This window comes from Suillus clintonianus (assembly GCF_016758775.1).
Source record: "Suillus clintonianus strain FC179 chromosome Unknown DEU56scaffold_67, whole genome shotgun sequence".
Classification (NCBI taxonomy): domain Eukaryota; kingdom Fungi; phylum Basidiomycota; class Agaricomycetes; order Boletales; family Suillaceae; genus Suillus; species Suillus clintonianus.
The window spans coordinates 145811-163166 of record NW_024539291.1 but is presented as its reverse complement, the minus strand read 5'-3'; the positions used below and the strand labels follow the sequence as shown (position 1 = coordinate 163166).

At 47.2% G+C, this 17356-nt stretch overlaps 4 protein-coding genes across 4 annotated transcripts; all 4 read right to left on the bottom strand.

The window, feature by feature from the left end:
• Window positions 1-1231: 1231 nt before the first annotated feature.
• On the bottom strand, window positions 1232-2079 carry DEU56DRAFT_758356 (glutathione S-transferase C-terminal-like protein; the record flags this gene model as incomplete). Its single annotated transcript, XM_041350223.1, has 4 exons — window positions 1232-1516; window positions 1573-1724; window positions 1799-1981; window positions 2022-2079. The coding sequence occupies 4 exons, from the start codon at window positions 2077-2079 to the stop codon at window positions 1232-1234; spliced, it is 678 nt and encodes a 225-aa protein (XP_041205702.1).
• A 721-nt stretch (window positions 2080-2800) lies between these two features.
• DEU56DRAFT_505863 (glutathione S-transferase C-terminal-like protein) lies at window positions 2801-4024 on the bottom strand. The gene is made up of 5 exons (XM_041346561.1): window positions 3805-4024; window positions 3663-3745; window positions 3436-3607; window positions 3210-3373; window positions 2801-3144 (listed from the first exon to the last, which is right to left on the bottom strand). The coding sequence occupies exons 2-5, from the start codon at window positions 3714-3716 to the stop codon at window positions 2860-2862; spliced, it is 675 nt and encodes a 224-aa protein (XP_041205701.1). The 5' UTR covers window positions 3717-3745; window positions 3805-4024; the 3' UTR covers window positions 2801-2859.
• A 3698-nt stretch (window positions 4025-7722) lies between these two features.
• Window positions 7723-8271, bottom strand: DEU56DRAFT_694822 (uncharacterized protein; the record flags this gene model as incomplete). The annotated part of the gene is made up of 1 exon (XM_041347205.1): window positions 7723-8271. A coding segment is annotated over one exon (549 nt), but the record flags the coding sequence as incomplete, so codon positions are not given.
• Window positions 8272-14087: 5816 nt separating this feature from the next.
• DEU56DRAFT_700535 (uncharacterized protein) lies at window positions 14088-15883 on the bottom strand (the record flags this gene model as incomplete). Its single annotated transcript, XM_041347307.1, has 3 exons — window positions 14088-15327; window positions 15446-15638; window positions 15730-15883. Coding segments are annotated over 3 exons (1587 nt in total), but the record flags the coding sequence as incomplete, so codon positions are not given.
• Window positions 15884-17356: the final 1473 nt, after the last annotated feature.

Below are 17356 nucleotides of genomic sequence, written 5' to 3'. Positions count from 1 at the left end.
TTTGTTCTCCTGTACCTTCTCAAGGTAGAGACGTCACTGTGCCCCACTCCGCTTGACACCTGGACCCCTGGTTCCTGTCATCTCACGTACCAATCGTTCTATGCAACATCAACTGGCAACTTGTTTGGCCTCAATAGGGTCACCAGTACAGTTTGGTAAATGTTTTCATTTACTCTCCTTTCCCCTTTTACGTGATTTTGAAATCGGAGCTGAGGGACGTTTGATCTCGCAGGTACGGAATATGTACTATGTGTCATGATGTCAAGTGCGGAGACGTGGGGCTATTCGTCTTACCGAATTGTTGACCTAAGAAGAAAACGATCCCCTCGTATCAACTACTCTCCTTCACCTCTTCTTGTAGTCTCTCACCTGTTCCTTAAATCACTCTCACTATGTGACAGACCTGGTCCCATTCACACGAAGCACCATCATCAGACGCCCGCATTTAAAATAAAATCCCATATCATCCGACTCCTCATCGTCCTTTTCCGTCGTCAACTTGAAACTTCTCAAAGCAAAAATGAAAGATATCGAACAATTATAGGCTTGTCATGTACGTGCCCGCCAATCTGGCGGATCATTCGTTATTTTCGTTCAGACCGCAACTTTCATAAGCATGGATTGAGATCCATCACGCAGATTTCCTTGGTTCCATACAAGATCCAAAAGAAAAAAGCTTCTGGGGCGTCTCGAATCCAAGGGCGCCTTCAATCAGTCCCCACACAAAGTTGATGGGCCTAATCACGTTATATCGGACGAAGTGAGATCATTGCATGTCGTGAATCACTTGTCTGTTTTCTCGTTATGGCCGAGAGCAAGGCATCATGGTACGATCCGAGAGTCAATCTCTGTGGATCCTGAATGAAGGTACAAGACACCTTTTCCTCATTTCAACTACCCTTCGTGATTGTTGACCCTGGATCGATAAGACCCGGACATAGTGCCATTCAGCGCATTAATTCTTGGAGCTTCGCAGTGTTGTTTACACCATGCAAAGACGAGGTATACGCTGACACGTTGTATCCTGCATTTTACAAATGGATCGCAACTCAGACTGTCGCGGATGCCGGGACATCAAGAACGGAGAGAGTAGCAGGTATTATCAGTCATACTCGACTACGGTACATTCGACTACGGTACAAGCTACAAGGGACAGTTGAAGTCCAGAGCTTTCGAACATACAAACAAACAGTTCAATCTCGTGTCTTCTACCCCATCCCCACATAAGGCTCTACTCAGCTTTCTCGGGTGCTATGGGCATTTCAACGAAATCTGCTGCCCCGAAGATATCCTTGATGCGAGGGTCAGCTACCACCTTCTCATAGTATGCGAAGACTTTTGAGTAGAGTGCTCGTTCAGCGGCACCGAGGGTAATCCGAGCAGCGCGTTGGATCACACCAGCTAAAATGATGTCCGCCAGCGTAATCTCGTCGCCGATTATGAACTCGTGGATGCCGATGTTCTGTTCGAGGAACTTGAGTGAACGCTCTTGACGTTCGAATACAGACTTGTAGATCTGTAATGAAAGTGCCGGTGTGAGCCATTGACTCTTATACGAAAAGAACAACTGACGCTTTCACTATAGGCTTTCTCTGGGGCAAAACGATCCACCAACATCCATATTAAGTCGGTGAATGTGTGGATCTCGTGCTCCGCAAAGTGGATCCATTGGTCAACTAGCGCAGCATCTTTGATGCTTTTGCCAAGAAGACCAGACTCAGGGGCTAGAGATGCAACTAATCATGCAACGGTGCACAGTAAGAATTGCGTAACAGGCTGCGAAGCACAACATGCTGACCATAACGTGCAATCGAGGCACCTTCTAGAAGAACGAACCCATCCTTGTCCTCGAAGACAGGGATTTTGGCAAAGGGGAATTTGTCGATAAATTCAGGTGACTTGTTGGTAACACCGAACTCGAAAGGTGGGAGATCTACTTCGAGGCCTGCGATAGCAGCAGTGCTTAATATCTGTATTGTGTCTGGTCAGGAATAGAACTGTGCACAAAATTTAAATGGAACTTGCGCATTTAGTTTGGCGTTGACGAGGATCACCCCAGAGAGAGCCAATTGGAGCCATTTGTATTGATAGAGGGACTTTGAGATGTTCTAAGAGGGATAGAGAGGGCTTGTGAGTGTCATTTCGTCCAATAACCCCATATTTATACCAGCTTCAAGCTTCAATGTACGTCAACAGCCATGCAATGACTGATCGCAAAAGGTTTTCCGGGCATCGGCTTTCCCCCAGCTTGACTCACTCGCGAGTCGCGACTAATGGTTTGTCGTGACTCACCTACTGCTTCGTAAGTGGAGCTCGAGTTTCAACACGCGTGATCTTCGAAAATCAAAGGTGAACGTTAACTTTGGTCGCAGGTGTATTCCATGGCTAGTCAAATACTAATCCGGAATATCTGCTGTCAGTAGTATGTGTATTCCAGAGAAGTTGAACCCAGGTGAACATCGCAGATCGCGGCCGCCTTCGGAATTTTGTCAGCTAGCTGTGACCAAGCAAAATACATGGGCGCTCCGGTTATCCAGGCTAATTAGTACGATCGGCTATCGACAAAGTAGCACATACGTAGCTCTGACGAGAAAACGACCAGCTCATATCACCACTGTATCCCGCATTTTACAAATGGATCACGCGCAACTCAGACTGTCGCGGAAATTGATCGGGAGGGACAAACGAGAGGATGACTTGGTACAGCTTTACTTGCCGGGACATCAAGAACTGGGAGTGTAGCAGGTATTATCAATCATACTCGACTACGGTACAAGGGGCAGTTAAAGCCCAGAGCCTTTTAAAACACAAACAAACAGTTCAATCTCGTGTTCTTCTTCCCCTTCCCCACATAAGGCTCTACTCAGCTTTCTTGGGTGCTATGGGCACTTCAACGAAATCTGCCGCCCCGAAGATATCCTTGATGCGAGGGTCAGCTACCACCTTCTCATAATATGTGAAGACTTTTGAGTAGAGTGCTCGTTCAGCGGCACCGAGGGTAATACGAGCAGCGCGTTGGATCACACCAGCTAAAATGATGTCCGCCAGCGTAATCTCGTCACAGACGATGAACTCGTGGAGGTCGATGTGCTGTTCGAGAAACTTGATGGAACGCTCTTGACGTTCAAATACAGCCTTGTGGATCTGTAATGAAAGTGCCGGTGAGCCATTGACTCGAAGTTAATCTGTATACGTAAAGAACAACTGACGCTTTCACTATAGGCTTTCTCTGGGGCGAAACGATCCACAAACATCCATATTAAGTTGGTGAATGCGTTGATCTCGTGTTCCGCAAAGTGGATCCATTGGTCGACTAGCGCAGCATCTTTGATGCTTCTGCCAAGAAGACCAGACTCAGGGGCTAGAGATGCAACTAATCATGCAGCGGTGCACAGTAAGAATTGCACAATAGGCTGCGAAGCACAACATGCTGACCATAACGTGCAATTGAGGAGCCTTCTACAAGAGTGAATCCATCCTTGCCCTCGAAGGCAGGGATTTTGGCAAAGGGGAATTTGTCGAGAAATTCAGGTGACTTGGTTGTCACACCGAACTCGAAAGGTTGGAGATCTACTTCGAGGCCTGCGATAGCAGCAGCGCTTAATATCTGTATTGTGTCTGGTCAGGAACAGAACTGTGTACAAAACTTGAATGGAACTTGCGTATTTAGTTTGACTTTGACGAGGAAGACCCCAGAGAGAGCCAATTGGGGCCATTTGTATTGATAAAGGGACTTTGAGACGTTCTAAGAGGGATAGAGAGGGCTTATGAGTGTCATTTCGACCAATAGCCCCTTATTTATACCAGCTTCAACGTACGTCAAGAGTCACACCGCAACCGAATCGGCGCTACCGAATCGTGGTCTGTCGTGACTCACCCACTGTTCCGTAAGTGGAGCTCGAGTTTCAACATGCGCGGTCTTCGAAAATCAATAGCTTACACCATGAACTTTGGTCGCAGGTGTATTCCATGGCCAGTAGTATGTGTATTCCAGAGAAGTGAACCTAGGTGAACGTCGCAGATCGGGACCGCCTTCGGATGACTAAGAGCTTTGACAGCTAGCTGTAAGCCTGGATAACCAGAGCGCCCATGTATTTTGCTTGATAATTAGTACAATCAACTATCGATCAAGGTAGCACATACGTAGCTCTACCGAGAAAACGGCCAGCTCATATCACCACTCCTTCACCTCTTCTTACAGTCCCAAACAAAGTCTATCACCCATTCCTCGAACCACTCTCTCCTTGCGCAACAGACCTGGCCCCCGTGCACACGAGGCACCATAATTTGACGGATCCCTTTGGACCCCACACCATCCGACTCCATGTCGTTCTTCCCCAGATTCTGATGCCCTGCAGCCTCCCTCCGACTGCTCATCATTGCTTTCAGCATTTTGAAGGGGAACTTCATGATGAAATCAGTCTTGGCCACGAGCCTGAGTGTGGCCACAGAGAACAACTAGAGTCCTTAAAAGGTGCTCCCAGGGTGGCCTTCATGCAAAGCGAGTCGCCGTTTATGACGGTCACCGTATCACCGTCCCAAGGGGTCAGAGGCGCTGTTTCCAAACTGTCGCCGAGGCCCCCAATAAACTCCAGCGTATTCGAGGGTGATCATGCTTTGGCTCGCGAGTCCTCCACAACGTTGCAGCTGCAAGAACAATAGTCTTGCAATCATCATCAGCCATATCCAAAATTTTCATGCACCCGCGTACAACCACTTTCTCCGCCCCCAATGTTGAGACCTTCGTGTCTCATCATCAAGATGGTCTGGGAAGGAAATTGCAGGCCGCCGATAATGAGGTAAAACATTCTTCGTGGGACCGCATTCGTCGCTTTGGGGATATCGTCTGCTAAATGCCCAGTTAGATATGTGCTCGATTATGATCGAAGCACTATCTTGGAGGATCTTCGTATGGGCCTGCTTACAAAGGCCATGTTTCACGTGTCAACATTCGCAAGCTCACGATCCACTCTGAAACGGCCACCTTTGTATTATCACGTGGCTGATAGGTGAAGATGAGAGATAATAATCAATATTAAATTGATATAGATATTAATATTGATGTGAGAGTATGAGATAAGATGTGACTAAGTGATATCAACGAGAGAGAGCTTTATGTAAGAAAATGTATCAACACAAATCTAATAAGTGTTGTCAGAAAAAAGTTCCCAGGGTTTTAAGGCCTTGCAAGACATTTTAATGCTCTATTTGGAGGGTGTCCTTATAAGGGCTTATAATCGGGGAGATAACATTTAAATGCTCATTAAAAGGCACCTATAAGGGCCCTTTTGATGACCTTACATTGAGTTTTGCCTCGCCATGCCTCAGAACGGCCCGTTGAAATGCCTTGTAAGGCCCAGTTAAGGTACCGAGCCGACCTTGTAATATGGCAGTATTATAATGGCACCTAACTTTTTTCCGACAGTAGATCCGGTTTTTGTGTGGGAAGGTCTGGCTTTGCAGAGCAGCGCCAGAGGGTGGTGGTCTGCAGAGATCACGTGATGTGGCAATGTGCAGTGATGATGCGATTCGAGAAGTCCGAAGAAAGAAGGTTCGTGTCATATTCTGTACCTGAAGCTTCTTGTCCGGTCCGGTCCGTCCGTTCTCTCGGTTCCATTCTAGAATTCATTTCCCCGTGTCCCCATTTGTATATGCTTCTTGATGCCCCTATACGCCCGGATCCTTCTGACAGTTAATATCCGGGTTCATTCTGATCCGTCCGTTAGTCTATTCATTTTCCTTTCATTTAACTTGTCCCCCCTGTTTCATTTAATCTCCGGCTCCATTTTCGATCGTCCGCAGCAGTTCATATCCGTTAGTACATTTTCTACATAGCCCTCTGATCCGAAGACTGCGCTTCGGCCGGACGTCCGTCGGATACCTTATAGTATATAAACCCCTTGTAACCCGTAGTATATCCTCAGTTCGAATATCATCTTAGACTCAGTTCATTCCTCGTGTTCCCTCGGCTCTTAGGATTGTCTTCCTAGTCCGACCCTCCGAGCCTCGGGATTATATCCCTAAGGCTAAATCCCTCCGCTTCTACCTTCGGGTAGTCTGTACCTTGTTAGTTTCTACCCGGACGAAGTCTCGGGTAGTCTTCTCTCTCTCGTCCGGCCCGTCTATACCCTTCGGCCGACGATATCCAACCCCCTGTAAATTAGGGGCACGTACTCGGGTAAAGAGCGCAGCGCACGAGCTGAAGCTAAGCCCCTCCGGTCCGACCCGTTGAACACGGTCTTAACAGTTCGGAGAAGAAGAGTTCTCGGAGATCTTGAAAGCCAGAGCTTCGGAGCGTGATCCATCTGAGAACGTGTATAGAGTTTAAAAGTCCAGTTAAGACCTGTCTTTTGCCTTATTTGGAGGCAACCGGACCAGGACCGGTCTTTTTATTCCCACGATATCAGTGAACCTGGACTGGACCCGTAAAGACCGATGTTTTTGGTCTTTTGCGGTCCTGCAACCGGTTTTAGACCGGTTGCCACCACAACCGGTCCTGTGGCAGTGTAGTACCACTTCCCACGATTCCAACGGTCTAATTTTTGTAGTAAACGGTTAAGATCTGAGCAAGATATGAGCATTATAAAAAAGGGTTCCTAAACTCCGCCCTGCATGTGAGTCAAATATGAAATGTCATTACTATGCTTAAGTTTCTTGACGAAATATGTGCTGCTAGTCAAGGTGATACTATAGCTAGTCTTATCTTGTCAATAGGGTAAGATATAAGCAAGATATAAGCTTGACAAAAAATCATTATCAGGCTTGTCTTTGAAAATTAAAAGTTGTCGTAAGGCTTAGGTGTCTTAATGTTAATTGTAGTCCTAGTCTAGGCAAGTCTATAGCTACTCATATCTTGTTGAACACTCAAGGTTTGGGTAAGTTATGAGCCAATCGGTGATTTTGACTGATTTTGACTTGCCGTTCTAACACGTCTGATCTTTGTGCTAGTCTTGGAGCATTCATCAAGAGTTATCTAAATTTGATGTTCCATACCATTTTTGAGGTCTATGAACACACTGGTAAAGGTTTTTAAGCTTGGAAATCAATCCCTGGTTCAGTGCCAACAAGCGTAAAAACACACCCCACAGACTTATATGAGCCATTCTTAAAATGCTTATAACTTTCCCAAATCTCAACCGATTTTGAAGATCAGACCACCGATAGAATCGCCTAGATGAGTACTACCCATATATAGGCAACCGGTCCCAAAAAGACCGGTTGAAACCGGTCTTGGACCGGTTTTTCATTTTTCGCAAAAGTTAGGCAACTGCAACCGGACCTTCCTGGACCTGAGGCAACCAGCAACTGAGGTCCGGTCTTTTTCGGTCCGGTTTCGGTCCGGTTGTGGTCTTTTTTTGATTTTGCAACTGGACTTTTAAACTCTAAAGCTTGTGCTCCTTTCGTCGAAGTCTCTTCAGAGCAGATGGAGAAGCAGTGTCCAGTGTGACCGCAGATAATGCACATGGGATCAGCGGTCTTGGTGGGTTTACCATCCCGAAAGGACTGTGTGTCCGTTTCGGGCCCTTTCTTGCCACGGGCTTTGGCTACATTGTCGTGATTGTACGGCTCATAATGAGTGGATGAGGAGGAGGCGTGAGCATGATGATCAGGGAGTGAGTTGTGTGAGAGATGTTCCTGAGTGCAGAACATGACGTCCTGCATTGTTTCATACTTCTTGTTTTGCAGACAGCGGTTCCATTTGAATTGATTGTGTTGATGAGGGCGCAGAGTGTAGTTTTGATGTGTTTTGATGTCGAACTCAATGATGGCGCGAAAGTTCTTGCGGACCACGTCATCCTTGGAGAGAGTGGTAAAATGATTGGTCCAGCGGTCGAGAGATGGAGCATCACCAATGTCCTTTATCCAGGTAAGATAGTGCTGGTATGCCTCTTGCCAGGAGAGAGGGTCCATGTCGAGCTCATTCTCAAATTGAGAGAGATTGAGAAGGTGATATGAGATCCCAGCGACATTTATCTTCGATCTTTTGAGGGAGTGTCCCTCGTGGTGTAGATGTTCGGTGTTAGAATTAGTGAACAGAGTAAGTGGGCAGTACTGCCTTGTGACCAAGAGGTCTTGGATAAAACTGTGAATACCAAAGTTATAGGTGGAGTCCAGACCCACGCCGGAGGGGGCCTCCTTGGATGAATCAAAAAGGACTTTGGCGACGGCAGGAATGTTGGGTCTGGATAGAGTTTTTGGGGTGAAGATGGTTGTACCCTGATTCTGGGAGTTGGGGGAGAGCTGCACGAAGGTGGACAACCATTGTTGTAAGGCTGTGCCTGTGGGCCATGGGGGAAGGGGGATGAGAAGCTCATCCGTGGGACATTTATTTCCCCCACATCCCTGCACTGTTGCAGAGAGAGATTGTCATTAGTACGCCTGATGTTATCGGCAACGATCTGATCTAAGGACGTATGTCTGGAGGAAGTAGCTGGCAGATTGGTGGCTGTGGTAGAGGACGCCGTCGCTGAGTTGCCTGTTGTGGAAGGAGGAATGGTCGAAGGACCAGCGACGGGGGTGATGAAGGCCATAAGTGACAGATAAGAGAGATTTGTGTAGTCGTCAATGAAAGGGAATGGCTAAAAATCGTCGAGTGACGCGCAAATGGGGATGAGCACAAGGGAGAGAAGAGAAGAGGAATGAGGATCCGATTCTCAGAGCGCATCCTTAAGAATGGATGAGTTAGATATGTGCTCAATTATGATCAAAGCACTATCTTGGAGGATCTTTGTATGGGCCTGCTTACAAAGGCCATGTTTCACGTGTCAACATTCGCAAGCTCACGATCCACTCTGAAACGGCCAATCAGCTATCGACAAAGTAGCACATACATACATCAGTAAACTCACACGGTCTGTACAGAGCTGTACAGGGCTGCACAGAATGCCAGGCCCACAGCCTGGTCCCCTTGTGACAGACAGTAGGGTTCTGAAAAATATTTGAACAGGTCTGTACAGTGTCCCACAGACATCACAGAAAGTACTGCTTGTCCATAACTCGGACCTTGGCATGTTTGTAGATTACTTTCCAGTGTCCCACAGACATCACAGAAAGTACTGCTTGTCCATAACTCGGACCTTGGCATGTCTGTAGATTACTTTCCCCAGTGCTTCCCAATAGTATAGCACACCAGTAGCACAGACAAATAACAAACAAACAAGATCATATTGCAACTGACAAAAACGGCTAACAAATGTGTATCAACATGCAGTAATATTAGTACTGGTCTGACGAGCGACAGGAGAAAACGTGAAGCGAGGAAATATGCCACTCTGGAGAAAACTCATCCATCCAATACTCCAACAGAAAATTGTTCAGAAGGTCCAGCGCCTAATCGAGTACTACCTTCAAGTGCTCGTGCTTTGTTTCCAAGCCATAGCCGCCATCAACCTTCAAGCCTTCTGACCTAGATGAAACACTACAATCAGCATCAGAACAAATGAAAGACTCGGAGGAACACTTACCATCCATATGCGGCCCAATCTTCAAGTTGCTCGATCAGTTTGGGGCCGTGATATGGATCCAACAAAATGGACTCGATCATTGTCATCATCTCTTTGTAGATTTGTCCGTATTCCTTCACAGTGAATTTGGGGAAAGTCTTGCCGGTACCGTTTGTTGAGAAGCCAAGGAGGACACAATTGAACTGCACATGTAATGTAGTCAGTGATCAGTGACTTTATGAATCAACTTTTTAAAAAAATACCGCGGCGGAGACAAGCGCTAAGCATGTTATAGGTAGCTGTTTGCGAAATAGATCTAGCCTTCTCCGGGCTAATCTGTATGATCCAGTGTAGTAGAATATGATGATGGCTTCTCGGAGTGCTGGATTTGTGAAATTATTAGTCTTGCCCTGTTCTCATATGTCAGCGCTGCGAGGGATGAACGAAAAATAAAAATAAAAATGTTTATATCAAATCCATTCCGCAGGAACAGAGAGTCATGACATAGTGTTTTCGCTCTAATTGTGATCCATGCTGGCTGTTCCTGGGTGGGTATCTTGATGGGGGGGGATGAGATCTAACATGATCAGGGTCAAGGAAATAACGACTTTCTTCAACTCAGACCGCCAAGTCGCAAGATTGTTGTAGAGCTATGATAGGAGGTCAGCAGGCTTGTACAACAACAAGGACACACTTACCAGCCTGGCCATGTTAGACTGCTGCGCAGGCCACACACCTATGCTAACATTGAGACCTTGGAACTCAGAAACACACGAAAACTTACCACTTTCTACCTGCTTCCTGTTCTTCTCCCACTCAATCTTGAGGGCCGACAGGACTCCCGTTATCGATTTTGGTAAGTCCCCCGCCAGAGTTGGAAATGGGTTGGTTAATGTGTGAACCGTGCAACACTCTCCCTTCGCTTCCTCCAGGAAGACTTTCCAGCTGGTACTGTACCACCTGAGTTGCGTGGGCCTTGCTTTGGATTGTGATCGAGAAACTTCATGCTGAGTTTCACGTTGAACATTGATCTCAGATTGCTGGCAAAGTGTTTCGAGGTACTTGGGGTCAGGGAGGCGGCACAGACCATTTTTCTTCTGATGTTGCTCGAGGACATCACTATGTGTCCGTTTCAGCTTGGGCCTGGGCTTTTGCTGCGCTGAGGTGAGATTTGCTGCTATGTTGACTTCGTTGCATGAGTATCGAACATTGTTCCTCGGCTGCGCTGAGGCCAGACTAGCCGCCGCATGGCCTTCATCCTCGTCGCGTGAATACTGGAAATCAAATTCGGGCGTCAAAGCATGTGGGTTTGGAGGGGGCTGAGGGGGCTGTTCCTCAGAAAATCCTGGACAGTATATTATCAATCAGTGAGGGAAGTACATGAGTAGAGCATGGAGATCACCCACTGTGTTGACTTCATTGCGTGAGTACTGAACATTGTTCCTCGGCTGCGCTGAGGCCAGACTAGCCACTGCATGGCCTTCATCCTCGTCGCGTGAATACTGGAAATCAAATTTGGGCGTCAAAGCACATGGGTTTGGAGGGGGCTGAGGGGGCCGTTCCTCAGAAAATCCTGGACAGTGTAGTATCAATAAGGGAGGGAAGTACACGAGTAGAACATAGAGATTACCTGGATGGATCGTGTGTCATCCGCGAACTGCTCCCCAGTTGCCAATGTCATCATCTCCATCAGCATCTTCGTCCTCTGCTCCGGTGTCTTCTTCCGCTGAGCTCTCATCACTCCCATCCTCAACGTCCGATGTATCACTCAACACAACAGACTGTGGAAGCCTCGGAAGCGTGGCAGACTGAATAAATGGTGGATTGACATACTGGGTGGTGTTCGAAAATGTTGGCACAGAGCATGTATTTGCGTCAAGTGGTGATGCCCGAGTGTGTAGTGCTGGGTCTATGAGATGCTCCGGAATTATTGCGGGTCCAGCAGGCTGATTGACAGTAGCGTTCAGAAACCTCGGCTCCAGATGCGCACCCGTGACAAGTGATGGTGCTGAGGGGAGTGTGGCTACATACAGATTGTAGGTGGCTGGAATTGCCTTGCTTCCATATGGTACCTGCTCAGACCTGGCAGCTGCGTATGGGTTATTCAACACGAACAAGTTCGGTTGGGCGTCGGGAGGCACAGTTGGTCTCTGGGCTTGGGGAGGCTGCGATGTGTCGTGTCCACGTTGTGAGTCAGATGCCTGTAAAATAGTTAAGATAAATCAACCTAAAGAATAAAGCTCACCTCGGATACATCCATGGAATTTGTGTCAGCTGGGGCATATGGAGGGGGAGCAGTGGCCTAAAAACTAGATTAAGTCTTGAGTAACATCCAATGTGATGTCTTACCTTTCTAGGCTTGCGGCTCTTGTGAGCGTCGGGAGCTTGTGGGTTCCTTGGAATGTCAGTGCCAAGGGATGTAGAGCCTTTCAACAGCCGTTTGCGAGCTGAGGCATCGAAGACTGAATCGAGTTTTTCCAGCTGTGCATTCTGTCCGCCTGTCCCTGCATTTGAACGACCAGAGCGTCTAGGGCCACTGAGTTCACCCGAAGGAGCGGGGTGACTGTCAGTTGAAGGAGTGGGGTGACTCTTTGGAATTCGTGTTTTCTTGACTTGTCCAGCTGGAGGTCCATTATCAAGATCTTGAACCTTTCTCTTGCCCTTAGACTTCTTGGGACTGGCCATTGGTGTGAGGGGATGAGAGAAGACTGGAACATGCGAATTTGTCATCCAGACTCACCGCTATTTCAATCCCTGCTGTCCAGACTTCCGTGATGGAGTTTGAATCATCCAATCCCGTTTTTTGCCTTTGAAACTAAAAATCAGAGCAAGGCAGACAAATTGAGCAATGCACCTCGAGGCGCACATGTAATAATACACACAGGCCGGCTAACACCCTCAAGTTGTCAGTAGAGTCAGCGCGATCGACAAATGTCAGCGGGGATATTAGTATGAAGTAGATAGTTACCTCAGACTACACACACCAATTACATAGCATATGTAGTCATAGCACATAGAACGTTGGCGGTGAAAATGAGTGGTGAATAGAACAAAGCATTAAACCAGTTACCGCCGGCAGCAATCTTAATCTGAATGGACTCCGCTTGGAATAGGATCACATGAAGTTCATATATAACATTGCGATACAGTTCTAGTGTAGTCCAAGGAAATCATGCTACATGCTGCTAGTAAAAGGAATGTGAAAATGAATCGCCAAAGTTGCGCCATACTAGTACAAGGAATTCATGCTAGACACCCTTCACCCGCTTATTGGAAAGATAAGTCCCCTCAGACTCCGAAACAACAAGTCTCTTGCACTTTGTAGCATCGCCATCTTCCCCCAGAGGAAGCTTCAATGCCTGCGAGGAAATATGCCGCTCTGGAGAAAACTCATCTGTCCGGTAATCCAACAGAAAATTGTTCAGAAGGTCCAGCACCTGATCACAGCTAACCGGCTCATCATCATTGCATCTCATAAGCTCCAACCAAGTATCCGCGAGAGTCGTAAGGTCTTTGAAGTAGGGGTCGATTTGATTGAGGAGAGTCGCCTTTCCTGAGCGGTAAAGGACATACTTGGCCCCAACACACTTTGTGGTGTCTGGGTCAATCCACCCCTCCGACATCAACCCTGTTTTGTTCCGCTCCATCCCGAGAGGGCCTGAGTAGTTGAGACAGACCCACAGGAACACCCAAAGAACTGACTCGAGGTCGTCTGCAGAGCCTTGTACTATGGTGGGAAGTTCTTTCGGAGCGGTACTGCATGCTCTCTTGTAAGACTGAGTCGAAGTAGTAGTGGACGAATTGATCATGTTGACCTTGACCAATTGGCTGAGCAGGCTATGTGACATGAACGGGACTGTTCCCGTACCGCTGTGCGAAATAATAATCCCGACAACGGCATATGGATAATAGCTACCAAGAGGCAAGCCTACCAAATACCTATGTGGGTCTTGCTTAGCCTAAGGCTAGTTCGACCCTAAAGGGGTCTGCTGTCTGATATAAGAAAGATAGTTAGTGTCTTTTCGGTCAAAGAAGAGGATAACCCGAAGGTCAAAATGTCGGGTCCTAAGTAAATCGGGTAGTCCGATGCACGGGAAAGTACGGGTCCGATGCGCGGGAACTGCGGACTCAACGGGTGATAATGGTATGGGACGGACAATGAGCGGATATCGTCAGGAACGGATGAGATGAATCAGAATAAAGGAATGGCAGAGGTTCGGACTATAAGGAGCGGATAACCAGGTGTATTGGGCAAGGTGTCAAGGTGTCAAGGTGTCATGGACCAAATGTATTAGGGAACTCCCCTCTACAGAAAGGTAAGTTATTTGTGAGAGTCCCTTGGTCCTTATATAAGTAGCTACATAGAAATCCGGAGTCCTATAGGCGAAGATAGCGGATAGTCCGAAGGTAATATGTAAAAAGACATGAGGTACTGCGGACTATGGGAAGCACATGTAATAGCGCTGTCTACAGTGTCAGTCATGAGAATTAATGACTACTCACCAATGGGGGTGCACGGGAACGGACTGGACATAGGGATAATGGGTGTCCGAAGGGCATTGGATAGTCCGAAGCACGGGAAAGTGCGGGTCCTAAGGTGCGGGGTATCGGGTTATCATCGGGTTGGGTACGGGTGACGTCGGGCATAGCGGGAAATGGATGAAAAGTGCGACGACACTTCTCCTCACGATCAAGATGACGGCAGATTTGTGGATTATAATTGTTGTTGTTACTGGACCGTGCTGGATCTTTGACGGCGGTGATGTGAGCATGTTTTGTTGCATCTGCAGTCCACTGCATGGGGACGCCGGTATTGCAGATACTTGGGACGATGCTCTGCATGAACTCGAGTTTGGGGATATGCCAATTGGTAATGACTTTTTTACCCTCCCCACATTGAATACCAGCAGCAATGATGGCGTCTTTGTTGGCATGGAATTCAGCTAGCGCAGCAGAAATACGCTTAAGACCATCGCTGTCGATGCGGCTAGCTTGGACAAGATATTGGAAATCCATGAGAGCACGTATAGCAGTAAGGACAGCTGGAGGTGCAGCGTCAGCGCTGACCGCAATGATACTGCGTTGGATGTCACGTTGACACCGGCCAGTGACCTGCTTTAACTTCGATATGCCCTCATGGAAATGTCGGAATCCAGTGATGTGAGGTAGGATGGAGAAATGGAAATCAATCTCAGATTCCCCAACAGCATTGATGAGCCATCTCGCGTCGTGATCATAAAACTGCCGGTGGATGTGGTGCAGCATTTCTGGAGTGAGAAAATGCAATGGTTCAGCTAGAATCCAATCACGCCAGAATGGCATAGCCACACCATTCAACCAGAATTTCTGTGCTTCGTGGAAAAGTGCTTCAAGATCAAGGGGGTCAGCACGTGTATGAACGACTTTGAGCTGTGCGAGAGTTGTGGACTTCGTGTGGGGTTCGTGTCGAAAAGGGTCCCCAAACTGTTTAAACATTGCCATGGTCAATGGCAATGTCTTCCCCCCAACAGTGGATAACATCATGGCTTCTGGTGTATCAGTGATATAACTTGCGAGCCCAGTGTAGCAAGGCCGGCTATTACCCACAGGATCTGACATCATGACTCCAACACAAGCAGCTTGCTTGAGCGGTTCAGAAACGATGTCTAGACACTCATGCATGAGACGGTCCTCTAGTACGCCTCGCATGCATTTCTTCTTGTGAATATACTTTGGGACCGGAAGGAGGGCGGTAAGGAGAAAGGAGTCAGATGACATTTTTGCACGAGTCTTCATGGATATATTTGCAAGACTAATCAGGAGAGGGTGAGCGACTCTATCGACGGTCAGAGCGGAAATGTTTGTCTTATCGGAAGACAATATAGTTCCAAGGAGTGTAGCACCACTAGGCAGCATCAACTGAGATCAACCTTAAGCAAGCAAAAACAAAACAAAGACCAATTTGGCATACCTGGATGTTCCATGTGTCGTCACCTGTCGTCCATTCTGAGTATATGCGACACATTCGCTCCGCAGTAGAATAAATCTTTTGAGGAGTGAAATTGAAATGATCTTGAAAGGAAGGATCGTTCAGAATGCTGGCAATGCACTCTACAGGATCCCACCAGTACAGAATCACAGGGGATTTTGTGGGATGAGATGTTTCTATAACTTTGGACATCCATCGTGGACCGCTCGGCAACTGTTCTGCTCGGCCTCACAATTCCTTCGCAGAGCAGAATGACAAGGGAAGGGTCTTGATCTACAGAAAAACAGCAATGTTACTATGGGGGGAGGAGGGGGAGACGAGACAAAGAAATACTAACCATCTCTAGCGACAAGAAGGAGTCAATTTTCCCCATGCTTAAGCCTGAACGCAGCAGCCAAGATGCGACTTCCCAGTCTTTCCATCCACTAAAGGGATAGTATGGGTTATTCACGCGATGCACGCTGTTTTTATCCTCGTCAAACAAGCTGAGAAATGTGTATCCCCCTTCGTATACTTCTGTTGAACCTGGGAATACATCAATGAATTCGCCACTGGAGGCATGTCCTTCTTCATTGACATCAAATGAACCCCCAGCAGTATGATCTAAATACCCTCCAGCGTCAGCGTCATCGTAGTGGGATGTGGATTCGTGATAGTCATTGTGAGTGAAGGACTCGGCTTCTTGATCGACATTGATTGGATCATCTTCTGGAAGACACATTCTCATGCGGATGGTGTCTTCGATCCAGGTGCTGCATCCTGATCTGGGCATCCTGATCTGGGCTGGCTCATGTGGCGAGCAACAGCTTCGTGAGTATCGAATCTGCCTTTGCGGCACGAAGGACATTGAAGCATTGAAAGAGATGGTACCGGCAAATGCCGATTGAACTGAATTGTAGTGTCACATGTCTTTGTTGATATTAAGAAAAACTCATCAACATGTTTCAAGAACATTTCAACACACACAGGAATAACTCCCTATCACTCCAGGGCCTCAAGCGCTCATGCATATCTGAGAATCATGCAGCTCAGAATTTGTGTGCTGAGCTGTACAATATTCTCGAAGCTCTGGATTCATTGGTATGTCAGTGAAGTTCTCACGTCTGAAAGGTTGATGTATGCAGGACTTGCAGACCATCAATGACCCCAACGACTCTGAAGTGCATGTCATAATGGATTTAGCAAGTGCGAAGTCTTCAGAGCAGAGCAGCTTCTTGCAGATTGTATTGTGCAGGAGCATGAGGTTATGGCTAGTTTGTTCAAAATCAGAGCTGCCACATCAGAAAAGAAACTCGGGCTGGATGCTGCTGGCGATGAGCTTCAAGTTGATTGCGTGATTGAAGCATCACCGAGCCGAGTCAACGGTATGTTCAGCCTGACTTTTTTCCTTATCACGCTGGGGCTCACATCTTTTTAGGGTTGAATGCCCGAGTCTATCGCACGTGCAACATCACTATCCAACTCAACTAACTCGAACTCGACATATTGTAGTATCACAATGTTATATACGAACTTCATGTGCACCATGTATTATTAGCCTGAATAGTACCATTTGTTGTCATCATTGGTCCATTGGAGCCTTGTCTGGTCAGCAAAATAAATAAAATAAACATTTGTGTTTCCCATTCAAGCTGATTCAATGTTCTGCAGCATCAAACACTTTGAAACACAACAGGCTAGAATTTGTGTCTAATAGCATTGGTATGTGTACAGAGTACTTAGTAGTAAGAAGAAGAAAAAAATGCTTGGTGTGCCGTGAGTGACTATGTCCTTGTCCAACTGTGTGTGCTGGGTGAGCTGTCACAGCTGTGGGACTCTGTCAGTACTTGCCGGCTGAAGTCTATCTCATCCGTGAAGCGGCTGTGAGTGCTGGGTGAGCTGTCACACTGTGGGGCTCTGTCAACACTTGGCCACTAAAGCCAAAGTCTGTGGGAGAATTGTGGTT